Source organism: Ptychodera flava, chromosome 6 (genome assembly GCF_041260155.1).
Source record: "Ptychodera flava strain L36383 chromosome 6, AS_Pfla_20210202, whole genome shotgun sequence".
NCBI classification, from domain to species: Eukaryota; Metazoa; Hemichordata; class Enteropneusta; family Ptychoderidae; genus Ptychodera; species Ptychodera flava.
Window position 1 is genome coordinate 427,193 of NC_091933.1, and position 27,907 is coordinate 455,099.

General features: G+C 36.3%; 2 protein-coding genes across 9 annotated transcripts in view; one reads left to right on the forward strand and one right to left on the reverse strand.

Moving 5' to 3' along the window:
* Nucleotides 1–838: 838 nt before the first annotated feature.
* On the forward strand, nt 839–22,034 carry LOC139134531 (neuropilin and tolloid-like protein 1). Of its 6 annotated transcripts, none has more exons than XM_070701399.1 (11): nt 839–1,035; nt 5,441–5,517; nt 5,914–6,104; nt 7,756–7,957; nt 8,967–9,113; nt 9,287–9,502; nt 10,123–10,251; nt 12,148–12,258; nt 18,162–18,266; nt 18,822–18,974; nt 19,851–22,034. In XM_070701399.1, the coding sequence occupies exons 2-11, from the start codon at nt 5,448–5,450 to the stop codon at nt 20,228–20,230; spliced, it is 1,704 nt and encodes a 567-aa protein (XP_070557500.1). In that variant the 5' UTR covers nt 839–1,035; nt 5,441–5,447; the 3' UTR covers nt 20,231–22,034. The 6 variants fall into 6 exon arrangements, with proteins under 6 accessions (XP_070557500.1, XP_070557499.1, XP_070557502.1 ...); XM_070701398.1 differs by having other exon boundaries at nt 852–1,035; nt 5,446–5,517; XM_070701402.1 differs by having other exon boundaries at nt 853–1,035; nt 5,914–6,000.
* The window catches only part of LOC139134528 (regulator of nonsense transcripts 2-like), a 105,619-nt gene continuing 99,057 nt past the window's right edge, over nt 21,346–27,907 (reverse strand). For all 3 annotated transcript variants that reach the window (XM_070701390.1, XM_070701388.1, XM_070701389.1), the window contains one exon: nt 21,346–26,330. In XM_070701390.1, coding sequence (XP_070557491.1) covers nt 26,321–26,330 — 10 coding nt within the window. In that variant the 3' untranslated portion in view covers nt 21,346–26,320. The remainder of the gene's footprint in view (nt 26,331–27,907) is intronic.

Consider the following 27,907-nt stretch of genomic DNA (forward strand, 5'->3'; position numbering starts at 1 on the left):
TGTTATGAGTTTTCTATATACGCATGTTTTATTCGTAAATGCGAACACTGTTATAATGAATTATCTTACCAATGTTTTTAAAAGCGAATGTGTTTTGATTAGAATTGAATGAGTTTGATGGTTTGGGGGAAAATACTATGTGGTAATGAAGAATGGGAAATGGGCAAATGTTAAATCTTCACTGCAAATAAAACCATAAGTGTGTCATAAATAATACAAACAAAACAAAATCATGTTTGTTTGTTTTGTTGTATGTGAGCCACGTCTAAGACACACAACAAAAGTACTGTTTCAGTCTGTAAATGTCACCTCAGATGCCACCAGAGAAAACCATTTCCACTCCAAAATTTCATTTTTCGCCTTGCGAGAGGGGGGCTCTCCCCCCCTCGTTCGCTATGCTCACTCGCCACTCAGTCGCTTCGCTCCCTCGCAGTCAACCCGTCTACTTTCTTAAATTACCCGGCTACTTTCAATGTAAGGACAACACTGACAAGTAAATGCCATAAATGTACATGATTTTACAAATATGTTTTTGTAAAGTGAATCAAAAATGTACATGTATTTACATATCTTTATTTAGTTTCTTGAATATAGTCTGTGTGCGATAGAACAGCATCTTGTTACTGGGTGTGAAAAACCAAGCAAACAAACATTGCACCGAAATTTGGTAAAAAAAAAATATATCTCGAAGAAGGAAAGTGAAAAAAAAAGTTGCCAGCATATGCCCTGTAGAAAAAAAATAATTCATGGTGAAGCACGTGGGAAAAAAAATAATGGCTCTCCACCAATCTTCCAAGCCCCCCAGGATATCAAATGGTCCACCCCTTATGAACATCAGAGAGTCCGAAGTCCAAGTTTCAGTATATGACGTCACTACATTCTACAGGGGAAGGTGTGCTATGTACATGAACAATGCAAGAAACAGAGTGATATGATATCCGATGGTCACCTTTTCTGTACAAGGGAAATTTAGAAGACACCTCAAAAGTTGCCTTGGTTCTCTACACACCAGGTCATGCAAGAGTAGTTGGAGGGGTAAGTTTACAGTTAATATACCACGGTCGTTGTAATTTTAGATTTTCAAAATGGCGATCGACTCTTAATATCCTGAGTGTCAGTTGTCTCGCAACAGGTGCTCGTAAGCTTAGCATCGGTGGGATACAAACCAGTCTATGAGGCCGATAGCGAGGCCTATACGGCCATGTTAGAGGTGGTATAAGAAGGATATACAACTGCAAATGGGCCTATATAGCCTATAGGCTATATTTCAGCGATGAACCCCTGTGGTTCATCCACCTGCGTACTCTTCTTCCATTTGAACAAAGGATGTTGAACTCTAGGGTTTCTCGTACAGCTTATCAATTGACATTTCTTGACGATAGACACAGATCCATAGAAAACTTATGATCTCAATAAAACATCCCGACGTGTTTTTACAAGCTTGGGCCACATTAAGGTATGGGAGACTTCGAAAGTTAGGGACCGTTCAGTTTTTACGGCCGGGGGGGGGCGGCAAAATCCAGGGGGGGGGGGGGTCATCATAATTTTGGAATCCAAGAAGGGGGGGGTCATCACTTTTTCACTGGTAGGAAAGGGGGGGTCACCACATTTTCAAAAACATAATACCTACAATAAAGTCCACTTTATGCCATGGCCATGATTGACCCTCTTTACCGGCGGGCCGCCTTCGGCGGCCCAATACAATAAATATACTTTATGTATTACCCATGACCCTCTTAGCAGGCAGATGCCTTTGGCGGCCCACTCTAATTAGGTTTACTTCATGCAATGGCCATGATCGACCCTCTTTACCGGCGGGCCGCCTGCGGCGGCCCACTACAATAAATTGACTTTATTGTAATACCCTATGACCATCTTAACGGCCAGACGCCTTCAGCGGCCCTGTTCAGTAAAGTTTACTTCATGCAATGGCCATGATTGACCCTCTTTTTACCAGTGGGCCACCTTTGGTAGCCCACTAGAATAAAGTTGACTTTACGTAATGGCCCATGACCCTCTTAACCGGAGGGCTGCCTTTGGCGAACCACTCCAATAAAGTTTACTTTATACAATGTCCATGGACATAAGTTGTCTATGGAAATGAAGTTAAAAATTGCCTTACAGTCGTCCTAATTAACAGACGTTTGCATGGATGTGGCTGAGAAGTTTGTGCACTGGCATCTCTGCTACACGAATAAAGTGCGCCGCGTACCGGAGTTCAAATCCAAACCGTGTGGGTAAATTTGACATATGGGTTTTGGTTATTTTTCAGCGGGGGGGGGGGGGGGGGTCATCAAATTTTTTCGTCTGACAAAGGGGGGGTCATCATTTTTTCGCGAAAAATGCAGGGGGGGGTCATCATTTTTTTGAACACCGGCGACAAGATTTTGCCGCCCCCCCCCCCCCGGCCGTAAAAACTGAACGGTCCCTTACAGCAGCCGGATCAGATGTCAAGTTTGACTTTTTACACAAGTGCCTTCGTAAAAACATAGGGAACCCAGAAATCTGGTTGTTGTTGTTGTTGTTGTTGTTTGTATTGTTGTTATGTTTATTAGTCGTGCTGCTGCTGCTGCTGTTGTTGTTGTTGTTGCTGTGTTGTGGTTGTTTCAAACGTAACGTAGATGTCATAAGAAACGCTACAAGAAAACTATCATTCTTTGACCCGATGTAACTCCATGCCAATGTACACACAAAGTCTATGTACGTTGGCACTATAGTTTCATTGGATCAAAGAGTGATAGTGTCTTTGTAGCGTTTCTTATGACAGCTACATTGCGTTTGAAACCATGCACCACAACACAACAGTCATCTTTGTTGAATTGTATTGGTCAACAACAACAACAACAACAACAACAACAACAACAACAGCAACAACAACAACAACACAACTAATAAACATAACAACAATACAAACAACAACAACAATCAGATTTCTGGGTTCCCCATGGTAAAAAGCTCAATATCATCATGATCATCAAAAAATGTGCTGAGTAACTCGCTCGTCTTCTACTCGCTCATCTTCTGTCTGGTAGCTGTGGAAACGCAGCTATCTGTTGGCCGGGTAGCGGGGATCGCTATGCGGGTCAAAGGTCAACCCTGCAACCCTGCCACGGGGTTGACCTTTGACCCGCATAGCGATCCCCGCTACCCCGCCAACAGATAGCTGCGTTTCCACAGCTATCTGTCTGGTTATTTGGAAGATCACAGTAATGAGTCAGCGAATTTGAAATGATATGTGATAGTAAAGCTTGTTGTGTATGCTGAGCTGCGCTACCACAATTGTCATGTCAGGACAATATAGCAGTTGGGGCCATAAACACAAATAACACTCAAAGAGCTGGTAGGGATAAGGGATGGACCATTAGATCTTTGGAGGTGGGTGGGGGCTGGTTACAATCAGATTGTGAATATCATTTTCTACAATTGTATAAATTTTTGAATTTTCTTTTCAAGTGAATGATATGCCAGGTTTTTTTTCACAGTAAACTGTCAGATTTATCGTTGTTTTTGCATTTTGATTTGATTTTTTTTATTTTGCCAACAAGACTAGTCTGACGATCATTTTTTCCTAACTTTTTGCTCTGAAAATTTCTTTCCTGTTTTTGACCACCCCCTCCCAAGATCTAATGGTCCATCCCTAAACTTGTGACCAAAATTAAATCATTAAACCTTACAAATATACAATTAGTTTGAAATAGCTTTCAAAAAATGGGCAAATAATTATCAGCTTATGGTCAAATGATGATAAAAAAAATTCAATTAAACATGGAGCGAAAATCAACAGCAAAATTAATGAGAAATTCTAATCTTATTTGATAATTACAAAATTACTGATTGATACCAAAATATCATTATTTAATGATACTTTAAAGATGGAATAATAATATTTAATGATAAGGATCATAATTATGATAAACAATTTAATGATGATTCAAGTTTAATGAATAGGGAACAAACAAGATTCAAATAGTAACCAAATAATGGTCAACTATAATCATAAATTATATTATCACGGCCTGTCCGTCACATTTTAATTGGTCAAGCTGAACCACATGACTGACCACAAATACACAGTAATGGTTTGTTTACATGCCTGTGAATATGAATGATATCATAAACATCCTAGCTTTACAGCTAAAACGTAAATTGTGATTTGTACAAAGATCATAATCAATCAAAAAAAAAGGAGCAATTGGGGGCCAAGTTTAGACACTTTTTTCCAAAAAATCTCTGGATTTGCTATATTTTTACAGCGCACGTGACAATGGGGTGGGACCACTGACAAGTTCTAGGACCCCGTTGTCTTTTGTTGGGAAACTTTTCATAAATTGTAATGGTTTCCTTGGTTTGTTGATAATATAATGGAAATAACAGACTCCCCCTGACCATTAACATTTACTTATGGGCACAGGTGAGAGGAAAGCCAAAATTAACGTGCTTGGCAAACCTCACCTGTTAATTTTTAGCTTTCCTCTCGCCCTTGTCCATAAATGTACTTCTGTGGTCAGGGCGTCCCCCTTTATTTCTATAATATTGATGCATTCATACTAATTTCATGATTGCTTATTCTAGAATGATTTATTTATTATTGTTTCATTATTTTGCAATTACTTTCTATTATTTTCTTATTTTATTATGAGTCTTGTACTTTGCAAGTAGTTGCTTAATTTGTCATGATTTTCACCATTTGGTATTTGCTTATCTTAATCCTTATTGTATGATTATTTTGGAAGTATTTCCATTTTTGTGATAACTTTATTTCATTATAATTTTCTATTTCTCACCATTTGTTATTGTTCTACTTGTGAAATGAGTAAATAATTGCAAAATAAATGATGATTATGATACAAAAATAATTAGAAACTAATGAAAGAAGCAATAAAATTTGCAAATAATTTAAAGCATAATAATCTTACCAATAATTTTGACAAATCAATAGTTTTTGGCAGAGATCCAAAACCCAAATTTGAAACTGCTCACCCATATGCTTTCAAATTGTGCATGTGTATGATTTATTCACCTATCGCTGAAATTCGCCATTGTAACTTTTTGGTGTGCCTTGGCCTTTCATCGTAAAAACTCCTTCATAGTGACTCTGTTGGTATGAATTCTAATCACTTTTGTGAGCACAGTGTCATTGATGCTAGTTTTTCAGTTGATAAGTTTTACAGCTTTGTTTGTTTCTTCTTTTCAGTCAACATCTTTGTCATTGCAACATTGTTACACATAATATCCATTAAGATTTAATTGGGATAATTCAAAGTATAAGAGTATATTAAGTATTATTAAAGTATTATCCATATTGTTAATGGCTTTAACATACTTAAGCTTAGTATCTTTGAGCAAGTCTTGACAAGTAAACCAGGATATTCTGAGATAATTTTAATCATGTTTGTCATCCCTGAGCTTTAACTCTACCATATCCTGCCCATTCCTGTAGAACAGATATGAAGTTACTGGCATTGCTGTTTATTGTGTCATCATCATTACTGCTTGGAGCAACTACTCAACATTCACGTATGTATATTCAACTTACATTTTGTTTCAAGTAAATCTACTTTAGATGTCCATAACTGTCCATAACTGACTGGAATAACTCTAACACAGCGTCCTGATCATGACCAATGGTGTACCTCCATGAGTAAGCGCATCATCATTTTTCTGATGTATAAACTTGCTAAGAATTCATAGTCATAAGGGAGAAATAATTCATCCTATTCTGCTCTACTGCCACCAGCAGTCAAATCAAGTGTATAAGTTCCAATAAAGTAATGTAAACTGTAACACAAGACAGTTGTGAGACAAATATAGGTAATCTGCACACTAGGAGCAGTCTGTTTAAGTACATTAGTCTCTGCCATTCCCTTTCCTTGCATAATATTTTACATATGTATTTCACAATGTTTTCCACAGGTACCCAGTATCATTTTACTGGATCTCATCTACGAAATGCTTCAGGAACCTTTACATCTCCAGATTTTCCTGATCGCTACCCAGGAGGTCATCATAAATTTTCTTACCTCATAGAGGATACTGATGGTGGTTGTGTTCAGTTAATTTTTGATGATTTTATACTAGCTGAGAACAATTGGGATTTTTGTCAAGTAAGGGCTAATGTTATTTGGTGAAACGGTGAAATGGCAAAATAGCCAAATTAAGAAATAATGAAACCGAAAAATTGAGAAATTAATTGCCACCTAAAATATGCCTGATCCAATGTCAATAACAGATGATGTCACTTATAATATAAGTAGACTGATTTGAACACAATCTTGAATATAGATTACTTTGACACCCCCATGAAGTCTCCTAAAACCTTGGCTGTGCATTAATTATCTCAAGATAGCTGTTTCATAGTTTTCTCATTGGCGATGTGAATGCTTATAAACTAAGGCAACATGTCAACATAAGCCATCATCCCCACGCCTGCGAGACAAAACAGAACAAGATATATGCATAAAATACAATGAAGGAAATAAAGGCAACTTAATTTCACGCATTGAATCTACTGTTATAAGTGCGACGATATAGCAAGTGAGTGGATCATTGTCGTCAGGGAGCAGTCATTATTTATGGCCGGGGAAGGGAATAAGGGAATCACAGGAATCAGAGGGGGTTCACTAAAACAAATTGAAAGTTCAAAATGTGGAGAGGAAGATTGGGCTGACTCAGTGTTTTTTTCATGTCCGCAATCTGGTGTGCGGTGTCATAATTGACCCATCATTGATAAGAGTTCTGGATGTTTAGTGTTTTAAAATGTATTGGGGCATATTTTAGGCTCAAATAACGCTACAGCTCAATCAGGAGAGCATGGAGGTAGCACAAGACCTGGGACCAATGAATAAGTCACATGGGAGCAAATTAGCTGCATTTGGGTGCTGTAAAATAAGATTGCCAGGGAACAATGGGGAGAGCAATTAAGTGACCTGAGTAATGTGCATTGAATTGGCCATATATTAATAGTGGCAATACCATTTGTTGGTTGTCAGATTAATTTCTCTTTTTTCACTAATCTATAGCGCTATTTTCCATTTCTTTGTTTCTTTAAATCTTCATTTCACCTTTTTGTCCGTTTTACCAAATAACATTAGCATCAAGTAAGTGTCAATCTGATTTTTGGTTGGTATTATGAGAGCACCACGTTGTCAGTGGTTATACCATGAGCCATCAGTGCTAATAGCACAGTTATAAACATAGGCAAGGCCTGACATCCATTTTGCCATTTCTATTGATTCCATAAAAATTGATGATGTTATCTTATCAGCCTTTGCTCACTGAGTACAGCTCATATTCAACAAGCAAGTACACACACACACACAATGAAAGTCAAGCTCAAACAACATTGAAAATAACTTTGCTTACGATTTTGTTGGGGGACTGTGATTTAAAAGAAGAATATTTAGACAAACACTAATTGAATCATTGAATGTATGACTTTAGATACAAGCTCAACAGTTTTACAATGGTAGCAATAAATTGTAACTTTGAGATGAGACTCGGCTATCTTCATAACCAAACTTTGAGATGTTGATACAAATGCTTATGTTGAAAATTGGTTGAAATGATCACCTTATAAACCTGGAATTTCCATTTTATACATTTTTCATCATCTCAGCTATAAAACATAGGGGCTATGAAAGTCTTACTTAGATTTTTTCCTTTTGATCAGCTTTTCAATATTTAAAATTATTTTCTTTAATACTACACCTAATTTATTGATTCAAATGTTCATTTGTTTTTGTACTTGTTTTGTAGATCTGTTTAGATGGACCAAATTGTACACCAGGATTACATATCACTTATTATGGCACCAATCGACCGAAAGCTGTCATTTCAACAGGTTCCATGTTATATGTTGACTTTGGGTCAAATTCGTATGCCAGTGACTACACTGCTGTTGGCTTTAAGGCAACATATCAATTTGTAGGATCCAACACATGGCACCAAAAGCCTAAAGGTAGGTACAAGGAACCACACAGTAATTAATTTTATATAGGGCTCAGCCCTTGGTGTCGCGCCAGGGGTTAAGATTGGCAATGTTATTTGTATTGATTCAAATAAAATATAATTAATTGTTACTTCATATACGTTTATATGGCAACTATGCCCACTTTCCCTCTGATGAAAACAGTTCACGTACGTACACTGACGTACACGACATCAAACCCTGCAGCAGTGCAGGAATAGATTTTCTGTAATTTGTAAAAATGTTGGACAAAAATTGGCAATATTTCCCATGATAACAGCCTATTGTGTTAAACAAGGGACGTATTATGCCATCGTTACCATTGCACTGGTAACCGCACTGACCACCTTCCACTTGCAAACTGAAAACTAGAGCGTTCCGTCAAAAAACTGGCAATTTTTTAATCTACTTATTGACATAGGGGGCGCTTTTCTAAAATTCAATCCCAGCATTCTTTGCGTATGCCCCCCTTCATATGCACGACAGTTTTCTCCCATTTTCTACTTTTTATGCGTGATATTAACGATATTTTGTATCAGCGACAAGGTGGATAATAACACTAACTGGCTAACAAAAGATATATTTTATCAATGGCAAGTTATAAAATAATAATTTGCATGTTTTTTATTTGTTTATTTACGAGTACTCAAAAAAAACATGGCGGCGCCCGTAAAGGTAGGGTACACTTCCGGTTAGTCGCATAGTATATTATGAATAAGCGCATGCATAGTCAGTAAGCCGCTGGCGCGACTATTAAGCATTTATCTACTGTTTGAGATCCAGCCACGTGAAATTTTTCAGAGTAACAATTCTTATAACAAAAAGTACCGGGTGATCTTCAAGGATCCTGATAGAACTTCTATAGAGGTTTCTATCTATGTGTTTATGTCTACCTCTGTTTAAACTCTAAATGCTACGGTTCCTACTGTTTCATTGATTACTTGAACTATGTGCATTCAATTGTCATATATACTCTAACCAGTGGCCTGTTGTATTGCAGTTGCAGGATCATTCCATACAGAACCATCACAGCAGCTGTTTTACAGTTCTCTTGACTGGTCCCATGACATCAATGTGGATGTAGTCTGGAGTATTCAAGCACCCACTAATCATCAAATCTGGCTCAGATTAAATGTATCGCTAAGCTGTAAGTGTATCAGTGGCTAATGCAAAGCAATAGTTATACCTTAGAAACTAAATTACAATTTTGTTTTGCAGAATTTGAAAATCATAAATGTGTACAGCTCTGCAAATTACTTAATTTTATGAAAAACAATCTGAAATGAGTTGCTCAGTGTCCCTATGCCCTTCTTCATGCAGATGAGTTGACAACACCTGCCATTGTTATAAGAGATGGACTCACATCAGAAGGAGCTTTACTCTATGTTGTTGATGGTGGATTACAGAGTCAAACTCAATATACCATTATTTCTAATGGCAATGGCATGTATATCAGACTGAAGACAACTATGAAAGGAAGTCATCACAATATGTATGACTATGTTTGGGGTCTCTATGTTGAATATATTGATGCAGGTATGTCATTTTAGCTCACATTTGGTATGTGTATGTAGTAACTTAAGAGACATATGGTACACTAACAATCAGTGCTTAAAATTTATGACACAAGCGGTTTCAAAGAAGATTTCTTGACTAAAATGGTGAAAATTGCTTCAAAAATATAAACATGAAAATTTAACCACAATTTGAACAATCCTGACTTGAGCCTGAGGTTATCCCAAAGAACATGCATACAAAGTTTCAAAGCAACAGGAGAAGCCATTTCAGAGAAGAATTTTTGACCAAAAACTGAAAAAAGTACCCCCAAAATACAGACATTTTTGCAGCTTTTTTGCCATTTTTGGTCAGGCCATTGTGAAATGAACTATCAAAGATTTCCACCTTTATCAACACAGATGTCACAAATAGTTATTTTCAACATAACACAGCAGAGCTCTATCAGCTGTTAGGTCACTTACTACTGATTGTTGCCTGATTTAGTCTAATTGTGGTTTGTTTCAAGTGAATACCCTGCAATGCACTGCCCCTATTCACATCCAAGAATATTGAAACATGCCAGATCTAAGCAAACACAGATGTTTTTCCTCTCATAGAGCAATGAAAATTTACATGTGTGTTTTTTTTGCATCATACAGTTGATGTTGACTACATGTGCCCACGTGTGTACTTTCAATGCTTGAGTAAACGTATATGTATAAGTGACAGTCTGACTTGTGATGGTATCGACCACTGTGGAGATTGGAGTGATGAGGATCAATGTGATGGTAAGGATGTCTGGCTTGTACAATACAGATGTCAAGCATCATTGAAACAGTCAATTTTAGATCCATCTGTTTGTATTACATCTGAGAACTCTGAAGAGTGAATCACAAGTGTCATGGTATTGAAATCAACTAGTTCTCTATCCAAATTTGCAAGTCCTGATTTGATCACAAAATTTCAGAGCACTGAAACATATTTTCAGCATTGTCCAGGATTACTAAAGTTGCTGACTGATGTGCTGTATTTGGAAACCACAAAATCAAACTTATCCTACTAAGTGCTGTGTCATGGTCAAGTTGCTGATAAAATAACACTGCTGGTGATGATGTGTGGTGCAAAATATGGTGTCTTATGTCAAAGCTACAGTCTGCTGGTGATGATGTGTGGTGCAAAATATGGTGTCTTATGTCAAAGCTAGTCTGCTGGTGATGATGTGTGGTGCAAAATGTGGTGTCGTATGTCAAAGCTAGTCTGCTGGTGATGATGTGTGGTGCAAAATGTGGTGTCGTATGTCAAAGCTAGTCTGCTGGTGATGATGTGTGGTGCAAAATATGGTATCGTATGTCAAAGCTAGTCTGCTGGTGATGATGTGTGGTGCAAAATATGGTATCGTATGTCAAAGCTAGTCTGCTGGTGATGATGTGTGGTGCAAAATATGGTGTCTTATGTCAAAGCTAGTCTGCTGGTGATGATGTGTGGTGCAAAATATGGTGTCGTATGTCAAAGCTAGTCTGCTGGTGATGTGTGGTGCAAAATATGGTATCGTATGTCAAAGCTAGTCTGCTGGTGATGATGTGTGGTGCAAAATATGGTGTCGTATGTCAAAGCTAGTCTGCTGGTGATGATGTGTGGTGCAAAATATGGTGTCGTATGTCAAAGCCACAGTATTTGTATATAGTGAGATTAGCAAAGAGCATTGAATTCTTTGCTGTAAATTCAGGCAAAGTTGAATAATCCAATGAAGATCACAGTGGAAAAAAATGTTACAGATAAATCTATAAGTATATGCAACCATGGAGTTGAGCTTACAATGCAATTACGTTGTTTTGTGTAAAATCATCATGAATTGATCCTTTATTGATCTCAGGACTTCCTGCAGTTCTTTTTGTCAGACTGCCAGGTTGACATACATACCTTTTATCTATCAACAATTTGATAAATCTTTGGTTTTATGAATGACTCTGACACTGTAAATTGCTGTCAGTAACCTCAGATACTGTCAGATTCATCTTTAATCTATGTAAGATATCACTATGAACACTAGTATACCCTAAGGTATAGGTACACTGTATGCATGACTATGGTGCAACGGATCATTGCCCTCATTTGGTCAACATAGCTATCATTTTTCATAGGTTGTTAAGTAATTTTACTGTTCAACTTTCTTACAGCCAATGAAATACATTATCATTAGAGTCTGGTAGCTGTATTTGCAAATTCATTCATTATTTTACTAGAGAACTGACAGTATGTGACTAGTAATGACTGTAATTGCAAGTTGTACTGGCAAACTCAAGCTATAGGAAGATAACTTCTGTCTAAGTTATTTTCTTCATCATTACAGTCATTTTGATAAAATAAAAGTCACAAACCACAAAATAATTTTCAAAATTTTGTTCATCACTAGGAATTTTGCTTTTATCTGATGACAGTATTTATTTATACATGAACAAATCTCTTCAATAATATCTCATCAATTGGTCTCATACCATACATCCTAGCCTGTCACTCAATAAAACTTATGAGTCAATACAACAAGTGATAAAGGCACTTTGCCAAATATAGGAACCAACACAGCTAATATTGTATAATAATGGAATCAATTACCAATTGTAAAATGCAGTTTAGTCATTAATACACTGATACAGTTGACAATCTATCTTGATTTCTTGATTTAGACAGCTGCAATGGATGTATCCATGGCAACTGTGAATGTTATGATCATGGAGATTCATGTGAGTGTCTTTGTGATGAAGGTTACCATGGAGAGCATTGTGACAGTAAAGATTGTAAGTATGACCAAATCTAGACTCTTTGACAGCCCTTGTTGACTACCTATAATTGTGGCCGTCTCCTGCCTTTGACAATTATTAGTAAGGTGCAGCGTAGTGAGTTACATTTAATTTTTGACAATATTTTGTAATTTTCTGATAAGTAACAATTTCCTGCCCACACTAGTCCACAATAGCTTTTACGTGAAATTTTTGGCCACACCTTGCAGGCATTATAGAGATATGAACAACATTTCTGTCAAAGTCAGTTCACATCATGTATTTTTAGTCCCCACGGACACCGTCCGGGGGGACTTATAGGTTTGGTCATGTCCGTGCGTCCATCCGTGCGTCCGTCCGTTCACGCAGATATCTCAGAGACGCCTGGAGCGATTTCGTTCAAACTTGGTACAAGGATAGTACCATACCTCATACTGATGCACGTCGATTTGTTTCACAATGCGATCAAATTTGGCCATGGTAGAGGACTTTTTAGTTTTCACCTCCATAGACTCCCATGTATAAGGCAGACCATAGACTCCCATGTATAAGGCAGACCATAGACTCCCATGTATAAGGCAGTCCATAGACTCCCATGTATAAGGAAGTCCATAGACTCCCATGTATAAGGCAGTCCATAGACTCCCATGTATAAGGCAGTACATAGGCTCCCATGTATAAGGCCAAGATAAATAAAAATTTAGTTTCTCATCGTATTCATATTGCAAAAAGGATGCAGTGACACAGTTTTTAGTCCCCACAGATAAAGTCCAGGGGGCTCATAGATTGGGTCATGTCAGTCCGTGAGTCCATCCGTTCACGCAGATATCTCAGACACTTTGACAAAATGTCATGTGACCTTGGTGACCTTTGAACTCGAATATACATATTTGTCCATAACTCAGTAACCACAAGTGGTAAACCTTTCATATATGGTATGATGGGACACCCTATATCGCCACATATTGTACCTCATTAATTATGTGCATATCTAATTTTGAGCGAGCCAATAGAGCTAGAGGTCTGATTTTTGGTATATATGGATAACTTAGGCCAGGAAGAAAAAATAAATTGTTCATCGGAATCGCCGCTTCTACTTTGGCATATTTAGAATTTTTTTTTTTTGATCGCGGCAAATTCTTACTTCCGCATTACAAATATTTTTAGTACTGCCGCTGGTGGCGCCCTACACTGTGTCGGGTTTTCGCGGGCACGGGATTTTGAATGAGACTTCATTCGTGTTCGGACTTAGTTGACCGCCAACACGTTGTTGTTACGTCTGAATTTGGCGACGCAAAGTGGGTCGATTTGGCCAGAAATTTGCTCGTTTTGTCAAGGTTAGTACATGTCACACGAGTATTAATTTGATCGCCAACATTCGACGTGATGGCCAACAGTTAGTTCCAGAGTCGCTATTCAGTGCAGTGTTTGTCTTGATATTATACGTTCGGCGATTTGTTCAACAAGATCATGACAGCAGATGGACGGTGCATCCGATTGAATGAAAATTGCATCGAAAGTATAAAAATTTACGGCAATGACAAAACACATGGTTGCGTCGATGTTGAAGTACGATCTGAATGATGACTATATAACTTCACTCCGATCACAGTACAGTGTTGTTAGACCATTATGTAAAATGTGTATATTTAGACAGTGGTAAAGAGGCCAAAACATGGGGCCAAAGTAAAATGAAAAAACTCAGATGCTAGGTCCCACCAGAACAATATTAAAGGACAATACTGAATTGTTGAATTTCAGTGATTTGCTGTACATTTCAGTTTTATTCTGAAAGAATGTTGAAATGCTCAGAATATGTTGTGCAAACACTAACTGTGAATGTAATGGCCTATGTTATTGTTGGGAAATATAGTATTGAATTCAGTTACCAGTATCAGTGTTTCTTGTCTGAGATATTTCTGGTAAAAAGGGAAACAATTATCTTGCCTTGTCTGCATCTGTGCAAAAATGCCAGAGAACCGCGTTTACCTTCGGCCTAAAAAAAAATAAAAAAAAAATTTTTCGCTCGCCGCTCCTGGGACTTGGTCCAAAAAATCTGATGAACAAGATTTTTTTTTCTCTGGCCTTAGCAATACAATTTTTTTGACAAAATGTCACGTGACCTTGGTGACCTTTAACCTCAAATATACATATTTGTCCATAACTCAGTAATCACTAATGCTACAACCTTCATATTTGGTATGATGGGACACCTTATGACACCACATATTGTACCTCATTAATTATGTGCATATCTAATTTTGAGCGAGCCAATAGAGCCAGAGGTCTGATTTTTGGTATGTAGGGATAACTTAGCAATACAATTTTTTTGACAAAATGTCAAGTGATCTCAATGACCTTTGACCTCAAATATACATATTTGTGCATAACTCAGTAACCACAAGTGCTACACTCTTCATATTTGGTATGATGGGACACCTTATGACGCCACATATTGTACCTCATTAATTATGCACATATGTAATTTTGAGCGAGCCAAAAGAGCTAGAGGTGTGATTTTTGGTATATAGGGATAACTTAGCAATACAATTATTTTGAAAAAATGTAATGTGACCTCAATGACCTTTGACCTCAAATATACATATTTGTCCAAAACTCAGTAACCACAAATGCTACACCCTTCATATTTGGTATGATGGGACACCTTATGACGCCACATATTGTACCTCATTAATTATGCACATATCTAATTTTGAGTGAGCGAATAGAGCTAGAGGTCTGATTTTTGGTATATAGGGATAACTTAGCAATACAATTTTTTTGACAAAATGTCACGTGACCTTGGTGACCTTTGACCTCAAATATACAAATTTGTCCATAACTCAGTAACCACAAGTGCTACACCCTTCATATATGGTATGATGGGACACCTTATGACGCCACATATTGTTCCTCATTAATTATGTGCATATCTAATTTTGAGCGAGCCAATAGAGCTAGAGGTCTGATTTTTGGTATGTAGGGATAACTTAGCAATACAATTTTTTTGACAAAATGTCACGTGACCTCGGTGACCTTTGACCCCAAATATACATATTTGTCCATAACTCAGGAACCACAAGTGCTACACCCTTCATATTTGGTATGATGGGACACCTTATGACGCCACATATTGTACCTCATTCATTATGTGCATATCTAATTTTGAACAAGCCAATAGAGGTAAATGTATGATTTTTAGTATATAGGGATAGACTATAGGATAGAAATTTTTTGACAAAATGTCATGTGACCTTGATAACCTTTTACCTAAAATACACGATTATGTCAATAAATAAGTAACCACAAGTGCTATGTCCTTTATATTTAGTAGGATGGGAGACCTTATGACAACACATGCTTTACCTCGTTAATTATGCCCATATATAATTGTGGGCAAGCCAATAGAGCTAGAGGTCTGAATTTTGGCATATATGGATTAATTAGCAATACAATGTTTTTTTTCAAAATGTCACGTGACCTTGATGATTTTTGACCTTGAATATGCATATATATGCATAACTCAGTAATCACAAGTTCTTTACGCTTCAATTTTGATAGGATAATAGACCCTAAGATGTCACATCTTGTACCTCATTTATTATGCACATATGTATTTCTTGGCTGGCCAATACAGCTAGAGGTTTGATCTTTTTTCCCGAATTAGAACCATAACTTAGACATGCCTCTTGTTTCAAATTGGGAACAATGACATAGACCTATGTGTCCATAGATCTGAACATATACACTTTAGTGATACTTCTTAATGACCTCATTTCCCTGCCCCCTCAAGACTAATACTCCTATTACAAGTGGGGACTATGTCATTGTCAATGACTTGTTAGATACTGTTTCACATGACTTGTTCATCCCAGAGAGCAAAAACATAGTGAGAATTCAGTTTAATCATCTTTATCAATTAAAATGAGATTAAAGGCTTGCATACTTTTAGAATTTTCTGTTGATGTTGAGATCTTGTTAAGATACTGTTCTGTAGCAAGCAGAACTATGGTACAATATCTTTCATGATCTCAAAATTTGAATTTATTTCATTTGTAACAAAAACTGATTTGTTAATATTTGTAAAAATTCACTTATAAATATGTAATAATCTGATCAATACAATATTTGAAGAGTGCAATATTGTGCGAAACATTTTTATTAAAACCAAAATTTAATTCAAAGTGGATTCACAATCGTTGAACAAAAACCATATTCAAAGACACAAATAAATAATCATAAATTATCAACTACTGTAAAAACAAGGTTTTGTGATTTTTAAGGGTATGATGGAGTCAAGACGGTCAAGATAAAGATTTGTAAGCTGAAACAAAAAATTTCTCATCCCGATACACATTGATCTAGACCAGCCACATCAGTCTCTACTTTGAAATCAAAAATCTAACAAAAAAGACAATGCACCATGCTTGAAAAGTAACCTATGATAACATTTGTAGCTTCACTTGTACACATGTAGTGAAGAGTTTTGTTATCATCTCATTGCTGTGAGTCAGAATTCCTGCTGTGTATAAACATTCCAATTTTTGTTTTATCACATCTGAAGCTGGGATACAACACAATAGACATCAAATCAGGTCCAATAATCGTTATCATTCAAGGTAAACTGTGAAATTTACCAGGTCCAAGGAACATATAGATGATGACAAAGGCAATGGGGCCATCTTGAACCATGAAATAGTGGTGGTACCAGGTGTCCGGAATGGGTGAGCGTACCCTGCCAGCTAGCCGCACCCGTCAAGATTGACCCAAAGCGACAAATTCATTGTTATTTGGTGAATTCACCAAATTACTTTTGTGAGTCAAAATTTGGTATGCTGTCACTCATCATTTGAGAAACAGACAGGTCATATTTTGATACAACATCTCCGTATCTACCGTAGAACTTCTTAAATGATTTCACTAATCTACTTTCTGAGAATCCTTGCCTCACTAACTTTTGAGCTAATAGGCTGTGTCTAACTCAAAAGTCTTCATATGAATAGCATGCTCTACTGTATCTGAGAAGTTGTGAAATATACACACCATAAGCTGGAGATGATGATTGCTCGACAAAAAGGGAAAGTTTATGATTTCAAAATTGAAATCGTCTCTTTTGTCATACAGCTTAGTATATAGTGTATTATGTCTAATTTCAAACAATACATCTAGGTATGATGCCGAGTCCACACTTTCAGTTGTTTCTTTTATTTCTAAATCATCTGGATAGATGTGGTGTAGATAATTGGATATACCAGGATTGTTTAAACTGATGAGATCATCAATATATCTGTGGGTGTTGTTAAATCGCTTGGCAATCCTTTTACACCCAGATTTCTGAAGTGATTGCATGAACTCTGCTTCATACGAATACAAAAATAAGTCTGCAAGAAGTGGGGCGCAGTTTGTGCCCATGGGAATGCCTATGGTTTGCCTGAATGTCATGCCAGCAAACTTGATAAATATGTTGTCAATTAGGAAATATAGCATTTGAATCACCTCAACATCACTGTATTTGAGTTTTGCATCACTGTTGTTGGTGAAATAGCCTAAGTTGCGCTTGATGGCAATGTATTCATACCTACGACTACCATTCTTGTAAAAGAAGGCTTTCTTCACGAGAGATGATAGCCTGTCTTTAAGTTTGTTATGTGGGATGGTTGTGTACAACGTTGAAAAATCAAATGTGTGGATTGAATTGTACATGTTTTTGTTATTTTGTAAAATATGTAACAAAGCATGAAACACATAAAACTAAAAACAATGTCAATGTATCATGTTTGTCAGAGACCTATGGCAGGATGGGAAACAAAGCTGCATGATATTTTCTTGCCTAACACCTACTGTGTAATTTCAGTGTTTTAGCTTGGATCACAAGAATTTGTCCAGAGTTTCTGATGTCACATATTTATATTGTATTGCAGCTGCTTGTCCATCTTGTTACAATGGTGGTTACTGCGATACATTCAGTGGCCTGTGTCTTTGTCCAGAATCGTTCTATGGGTCCCAGTGTGAATACTATTATTCAGGTAGGAATATGTCTATTACCCCACTTAGAACAGTTGGAATTATCAGTTATTTACATGGAAATCACAGTATCATTTTTTCATTGCAATTTCCTATTACTCTATAACTATAGTTACTGTAGCATAAACTAGTTTTAACCATTTTGAACATCATGCATGCAGTTTTCCGAGTGCTATTTACCTCATATCTTATAACTTAATTCAGAAAAAATACATAAATAGAATTTCTTTATAATATCTGGAAATCTAGTGACGATGAAAAGGTTGGGTTGAGGAGTAGGGTTGATTCTGCTGAAGTATATTGGTCCAGCTCTTATGTGATGTTAATAAAAAGAATACATATAGTGAAACCTGTCTAAACCGAACTCTTTCCCCAGTCCCATTCCAATAGAACTCTATGGTAAAATGACCTCTATAAACTGAACACCTCTCCAAACCAAACAATTTTCTCAGTCCCTTTAAGGTTAGGTTTAAACAGGTTTTACTGTACATAGAGATACATAGATAGATACATACCTGCCACATTTGAGTCTCTAATCTTTGACAATTGTATTCTAGATGACAGCAGTTACTACATGATTCTGTACATCTGTGGAGGACTTATTGGTCTAGTGTTGACATGTCTTTGCAGCTTAACCCTGTCCAGAAGACGTTACAATGCAAGACAATTACCATCTACAATCAGCGCTGCATCTGGATTTTCAGAAACAGGTCATGCCAAAATGTTGTCTTTTTTAGTTTTCTGACCATAGACATTTTAGAATAATAAAATATTCACAGTTGATGTAATCACTTCAAGTCCAATCTTATCGACTATCTTTTAACAATCACCACATTTTTTATGGACAAACTAGTACACAGTACTAGAGATTTCCCATAATTCATCATGATTTGGAAAAATTCTGAAAACGTACCTCTAAGGACACAATTCTTCTCAATTCCACTTCTAAATAATTTAGGAAAGTATGTTTGATATGGAGAGGAGATAGCATTTTTCTAAAATTTTCCACTGATTGTGACCTCAGCCATACAGAATAAAGTGATGGAAAGTAGGGAGAGTGGTTGCAACTGTTTTATGAAACAAAAGGATATTGATTTTTTTCCAAATAGAAAAGACAAAAGAAATTTACATGCTGACTTTTCTCAGAGAATGACCCCTTCAGTTTATCATAACTTGCTTCCTGAAGTATGGCATTTGCAGTACCTGCTGAATGTGACTTTCATGGTTATTGAACGGTTTCTTTGAAATTTATACTGAAATACCTCACTTACTTTCAACAGATATAATTAATCAATTATCTTTAGACTTCAAATTATTGCTTTTTGCAGAACTTAAAAAGTTATGACAAAACTAACATTGTGATACAAATCAAACAGAATTGTGGGTAATTTATTGTACTGTGATGTAAAACGGGTTCAGCATTTGCATGTAAGAGAATTCACTAAGATTTTCTGAGTTTACAGTAACTGTTAGTGTGCTTTGAATACAAATCACAAATGTCAATACCAATCGCTCCTTGGATCTTCATGCTAATATAGAAAATGGACATAGAATTTACTAACTAGAAATTTACATTGTGCTTGCAGATTATGCAAACTCATTCCATAGCTTCAATGGTGACACTGAACTACTGGCTGATCCTAACATGTTCTATAACATGGAAGCCCCACCAGATTATTCACTGTGCATAAATACTGACAACACATTGAGTACTGAAGTGCTGCATCAAAGAGATTCAGATCAGAATAACGATGGCCATGAGCAAGCAGCAACTGGTTGTGTTCCAACTGAACCTCCACCAAGCTATGAAGATTGCACATCGGGACACGCGTTGGCATCAGAGAATGGCTTTACGGTTGCAGCTGCAGCAGTTGACAGAAATGAAGACGATGAATTGATTTCAGAAGTTGATGAGGATGAAGACAAAGATGGCAATGAAATCAATGCAAATGAAAGTACAGCATAACTAATGATGAGAAGACAAAATGTCTCGGGGTAATCTAACAAATACAAGACATTCTATATATATTTCAGTACTAATGGTTGCAAATCATGTATCAGTGCTGAATTTGAAAACCACTGAACTGTAAACTATTGTTGACATGAATGAACCTTGTTGTAAGTGACCAAATCATGATAAGGGTGAAAAAAATACTAATGTGTTTGTTTCAGATTTTCAGAAAATCAGATTTTGGTAGATTTTTTATATTTGTATGAATATAACTAATTTACAACTATCTTTGAGATAGAAGTACTATATTGGAACTCAACATTTTCTACTCAATGCAAGATTCCTGATATTCCAATCCTTGTCTGCAGAATTAATGTGTAAAGATTTCAGTCCTGAAAATAACAAATGTTATATCAGTGAAGATTCTAATGTTGTCATAATCTTCCTTTTTCTTCAAATGGTGTCAGAATTTTACCTAATTAACAAGTCATTGACAGTGACAAAGTCCTCTCTTGTCATTGGGAATTTATCAGTGGAAGTAACTACATTGAAGTCAATATGATCCACATGATAAAAAGAAATCAGAGTACCAAAGACCTATCTGTGATTGATGCCATTACTGGATTATACTGTAAACAAATAGACATAAGTATGAATAGCATAGGTTACAGTCCTTTTACCAAGTTGATCAACAGCAATTTCTGGTGTTATCCCTGCCAAAAAATCTACAATAATTACCCATGAGTTTGAATACAGTACTATGAAACTGAATAAGTGACTTCTAAAAATATGATTGACACAAATACGGCTGGACTATTTAAAAAATTTCTCAGAGGTTTAAGATTGGCCAAGAAACCAAATCTTACTGCTGTTAGACAAGTGAGGTTTTTAAGAAGCAGTAGGTCAATAAGTGACAGTCAAAAGATGACGTTCTCTTCGACAAGGTCTGAATTGTTGACAACAGCTACAAATTGTAGCAAAACAGTCACTTGATAGACTAATTGGATTACACTATATACCAACAATAACTTTACAATATCCAACAAAATACACTTTGATGGTCATATATTTGGCCAGCTCTGGTCAAACTAGGATTGGATAACAGATTCAACACCACAACCCTGTTAATGTTCTGATTAAAGAATTTTGCATTTTATTTGCCTTTACACTAGGTAAGCATCCTAGAACATTAAAATACTAACAAAGCAGTTTACTGACAACTGATTGTCTCCACTCAACATAACAGTTTGTCTGATGTGTACGTACAATACTGGTGTAAGTAAAGCTTTTGTTTGAAAACAAGACTTAGGATATGTCATAATTTAGTGTACATGAAACTGATCTTCTTGAATGATGTTGACCTCTAAAATCAAACTGTACTGTGATGGCAAATGAAAAAGTCTATCAGCTTTCTTTTATAATTCGAACCACTACATTAAATTACAATAACAGAATTTCTTTCTCTGTTGTTCAATTACGTTTTGAAATGATAGGACTAAGCCAAAAAATAATTATTGAGTCACAAGGGACATACACACTTGGCCTGTTGAGGGTCATTTAATTCAGTAAACTAAAATGTTATAGCAGTTTGTGTTGATACGATTGCCAGATATTAAACATTACTCAACTATGCTTTGTCATACAGTCTGGTGAGTGTTGTTAAATGTCACTGTATGGTAACATCAAAATCTGGCAACTCTTCAAATGTACAATTTATGTAGCAAAATTTACCCATGCTCATAAAATGAAGATACATGTGTTGACTTTGATCATTATTGTCAAAAATAAAGATACTCTTTACTTTATAATACACCATAAATTTGGGTATTTTGCCTTTTGTACTGATGTCTCATTAGTGTAAGCCGATAGATACAAAACCATAGTACAGTATGCATAAACGCAGGTATGTAAAGTTGTAAAATGCCTGTCCAACTTGGACACCCACATTCATTAATCTTTGGGCCAGATATCAGATACCCAATTTGTACATACACATGGAAAACATTAACAATGCAACATTTTACCCCTTGGAAAATAATGCACAGTCACTACTGTCAACAAAATAAGTAAAACTCTGAAAACTCATCTCCTTACACAATCATTTGAACATTTTCCTATCACTCTGAAGCACCCTCAACATTATCTTATGCTACTTTGGTACTGAAATCATTGGACTGATTATTGAAAACCAGCACAGGTGTTTATGAATACATCATTATGTTCTCTTATGTTAGCCTCAGGATTTTCTTGAAATATACTTGAAAGGTAGATTTTCATTGATGGTCTTGCTTTTTAAACTTCCTTGTTACTGAAAATGACAAGTGAAAGCTGTCCTTTTATAGATAATGGGATAAATGCTGAAGTGGAATTTCCACATTCTGAATACACTGCATCAGTACTTGAAATATTCTGCACATTTCTGCATATGAAATAAATATCTAGTTGTGATGAAATATAATATTTAACAACATTCTTGAATGATCAGAACTAGAACTGTTGGTACATAGTCAATAACCCTGTTCTATACATCACTAGTATTTATCCTTGGAGAATAGTTCACTGTTTTATGAGTGATTCACCAGGTGGCTGAAATATCTACACTTCTCACATTCATACAGTTATCAGCAGGTGTGTCTTTCCATGAAATCTCAAATGTCTTTGCATTTTGAAACACGAACAATATTTTTTAAGCAACAACCATAATGCACAACAATTCTCATTCATATTGATAAATGGTCAAGTTCATGACCCATTGGGCCCCACTCAAATGCAAGATACCGGTACAGGAAACAAGGCTGTGTCAAAGAGAACATAGTGCCTTTCACAGCATCCATAAATTTCATGCAATCATCATGCAGATTTTTGAAGGTAGATATTGTACATGAATTTGAAAAGTGGCCACACTCACTTGCAGCAATGAAGCAATAATTGTTGAAAGAAGATAGGCCTGTTCGTGCATTTCATGAAAGATGTACTTGCATGAGTTTTCTACTTACCGGTATTTTTAGCTAACATTTAAATGGGAACAAAAAGTGGTCTTGAAAGAAAGTTGTCAACAGTCCTGTAATTTGAAACTGTACTGATACTCTGTTAATCAATAATTGTTCACAATCAAAGTATTAAAGGTATACAGTCGCCTTTGTTAAATACAGTCACCTGTAATCTAAATATGCCCATATATGGTCAAAGGGGCGTTCCTTGGTATTCAAAATGCCCATGTGAGGGCGCTATTTTTAAAAAGCCGCCACCGGCTTAAAATCTGTGATTGGTTAGATTTTCTCTTTCCATGGTACCTGTGGCAAAGTTGGAACAGGTGACAGTATATCTTTAACAAGTCATCGTTGATGACACAGTCCCCACTTGTTAATGGGTACTTTGATTACAGGTCCTCAGAGAGGATAGAGTCCTCTTCATTAGGTCTGTGATAAAAATACTTTGATACAGATGGCACTCAATGGCCAAGAATGAGTTCCATGGTGATGAAAACATAAAACCAATGTAGGCCACTATCCTAAAGGTCATTAAATGAGTCAACTGGGAATTAGTTGACAGGATGTTGCAAAACATTTTTTCATACTATCCTAACACTAATATCACCGGTACCATATTTCATAAAGTTTAATGCAGTATTTACAACACAATGAGATCAACATCTGTATCAAGTTTCATCAAATTTGACGTTGTATTTGTGGATATATCACTCTTAAGTCTAATTAGGAAAGTTCATTACATATGCAATTACAAATTAATTACAATGACACTGATAAATGTTTTTTTCACTGTTAAAGCAATGTGAGCTTAACATCTGTACAAAGTGTCATGAAATTTGATGCAGTATTTCTTGACATATCAGCCTAATTATGAAACGTCAATAATTGACATGATACTGCTTACATGATGTGAAACAACTTGACAAGCATGTACGAAATAGGTCAATGTCCTTGTACCAACTTTGAATGATACTGGTGGAAATATGTCTGAGTTATGGCTCAGTACATGAGAAAATCGTAACAAAATCGCCGCCACACAGCGATATTTGATCTTACTGTTTAAAAAATCAACACGTATATGTATGACATAAGTCAATGTCCAGGTACAAACTTTAAATAAAATCAGTTGAGACTTGCCAGAGTTATGGCTCTCGACATGAAAAAAACATAACAAAATTGCCACCCTGTGGCCATATCGGACCATATTGAGAAACAAATCGAAGTACATATTGTGTATACTATAAGTCAATGTCCTTGTACCAACTTTGAATAAATTTGCTTGATACATGTCTGAGTTATGGTTCAGGACATGGAAAATTGTAAAAAAAAATGGCAACATGGCAGCCATATTGGATCGTATCACAAAACAAATCAATGTGCATATGTATGACATAGGTCAATGTCCTTGTACCAACTTTGAATAAAATCAGTTGAGATATGCCTGAATTATGGCTCTGTACACGATAAAATTGTAACAAAATGGCCGCACAGCAGCCATATTGGATCATATCACAAAACAAATTGACGTGCATATCTATGACACAGGTCAATGTCCTTGTACAAAATTTGAATAAAATCGGTTGCAATATGTCCGAGTTAAGGCGTTGTACATGAAAAATTGTAACAAAATGGCCGCCTGGCGGCCATATTGGATCGTATCACAAAACAAATCAACATGCATATATATGACATAGGTCAATGTCCTTGTACCAAGTTTGAATAAAATCGGTTGAGATATGCCTGAGTTATGGCTCTGTACATAAAAAAATCGTAACAAAATGGCCGCCTGGCGGCCATACTGGATCGTATCATAAAACAAATTGACGTGCATATCTAAGACATTGGTCAATGTCCTTGTACCAACTTTGAATAGAATCGGTTGAGATATGCCTGAGTTATGGCTCTGTACATGAAAAAATCGTAACAAAATGGCCGCCTGGCGGCCATACTGGATCGTATCACAAAACAAATCAATGTGCATATGTATGACATTGGTGAATGTCCTTGTACCAACTTTGAATAAAATCGGTTGAAACATGCCTGAGTTATGGCTCTGTATATGAAAAAATCGTAATAAAATGGCCGCCTGACGGCCATACTGGATCGTATCACAAAACAAATTGACGGCATATCTAAGACATTGGTCAATGTCCTTGTACCAACTTTGAATAGAATCGGTTGAGATATGCCTGAGTTATGGCTCTGTACATGAAAAAATCGTAACAAAATGGCCGCCTGGCGGCCATACTGGATCGTATCACAAAACAAATCAATGTGCATATGTATGACATTGGTGAATGTCCTTGTACCAACTTTGAATAAAATCGGTTGAAACATGCCTGAGTTATGGCTCTGTATATGAAAAAAATCGTAATAAAATGGCCTGACGGCCATACTGGATCGTATCACAAAACAAATTGACGGCATATCTATGACATTGGTCAATGTCATTGTACCAACTTTGAATAAAATCGGTTGAAACATGTCTGAGTTATGGCTCTGTACATGAAAAAATTGTAATAAAATGGCTGCCTGGCGGCCATATTGGATCGTATCAGAAGACAAATCGACGTGCATCTGTATGACATATGAAGTAATCCTTGTACCAAGTTTGAATGAAATCGCTCCAGGCATCTCTGAGATATCTGCGTGAACGGACGGACGGACGCACGGACGGACGCACGGACATGACCAAACCTATAAGTCCCCCCGGATGGTGTCCGTGGGGACTAACAACCATACCTTTTTGCATTATTCAGCAAGTAAGCATTACACAGAAGTTACAATTTGCGATATTAAATTACAACAAGGAAGTAAAGGAAAATCTTTCTGTCATTAGAGAACATTTAATTACATCATTGTGGTGGTTTCTGTAAAATGAAGCAGACATGATGGTTTTGCTGCTGATTTCCTGAAGTTCATGGACATCCTATCCTACAATACATCCACACTTGACCCTGGAAGGCACAGTTGTAGTACATTGACAAATTTCTCATCACAGAGTAGGGGAGGCCTTCATCTTCCATGGCATTAAGCTTCTCTCACTGCGAACTGATCCATTGTTGATGAGCTCTACCCATTCCTCATGTCAGATAACAGAGCTTGCATTAGCCCTTTACCATCTCCTGTTAATAGCAAGAGAACATCACAGATTATTGTGAATTTACCTTCTGATTCAAACCTACCTACTTTTTACAGTGTAGGAAACTGAGTAAGACGGTCCCAGCTGATTTTACAGGATATCATGTGCACATAGCCTTGTTTGGTCAGTGATTTGAAGTGAGCATGCTGTATCAACTGATACAGATTTCTACTTTGCATGTGTGATGTACTTTGGCATTGAACATGAATGAGATGTGTCAACTGAATCAAAACAAATTACTTTGACAGGTGACATTTTTGCACTATATCTACACCAATTCCAAAAATACCGTCAATGATGCTGTACCTTCTCTAATGTGTGGCCAGGTCAGGTAATTGGTTGTTGGCATGGAGTTGTTGGTAAATAGTTGATGATGTAGGGGCATGAGGTGGGATATGGACCCAAAGAACCCAAAAGATGATTAAATACATCAATCAAAAAAATTCTAAGCTACTAGTAACAGTATAAACTGCCTAAAGATAGTTCAATGTGGGAAAAAGTTAAACAATTCAGAAATAAGAATTAACAGTCCAAAATAGTAATGACGCACTTCCTTACTGACCTGAGTGCATGTGAAATACACAACCTGGCATCTGTAAATTAAATGTATACCAAGTGATCATTTCCAGTCACTTTTAACTGTTTTTAATGGATTTTCCAAAGAATCCTGTGGAAATGATGAAAAACGCCTATCTGGTCTTGTGTTTGTATAACTCATGGCTGATAATTGTCATAGTATTGAAAAAAATTGAAAGTGAAGAAATTACTGTTTTTAATAGGCATATTTTCCTTGAAATACATGACCATGTAAAGAATATATGCTAAAAGTGTTTAAGAAGAAATTTCTTTTCAAAAAATAATTTAATTTGTGACCAAAGGATTTTTATTCTTTGAGTTTACAAATTCAAACATTGCAATTTGTTCAATCATCTTGTGCAGTGCAAAATTTATAAAATGACTGAAAAACAAAAAAAATTGGCAGAATTAGTCTTTGTGATGTAAAATTATGGGTTGACATCACGATAACTGTTAATCTGTTTGAAGTACTAATATACTATAATTTAAAAAAGAAAAATTCATGCAGAAACGGTAAAATATATTGTCAGCAATGTAGTGTTAATTTTGACTTTACATCAAAATATGCCTTTGCTGGATACCAAATATACAGGGCGAAATATCAGCCATGTTCAGCAAAATCCACACAACAGCATTGACCCTTTTCTAATTTGATTTGATTTGCTTATGTTATCCTTGTATGACAGTCAGTACAATATGGAACTTGAACACAACACAGTGAATAAGTATGCTGTAAATGAAATGGTGTGGCTGCATCCACATGCAGCAATAGGAGTGCCTTTGTCTCTCACCCCTCATTTCCAACCTGTCCCATCCCTGAAAAAATAGTTTGGTCTTATATTTATAATGTTAATAATTTCTGTATTTCTTAAAATGTGCGCATCTCAAAAACTTTTGATCATAAACATTTTCATTGTTTTTTATACTGACCAATCAGTTAACCTGTTTATTTTGAATATTTGCACATTTTTCCTCAGTATTTGA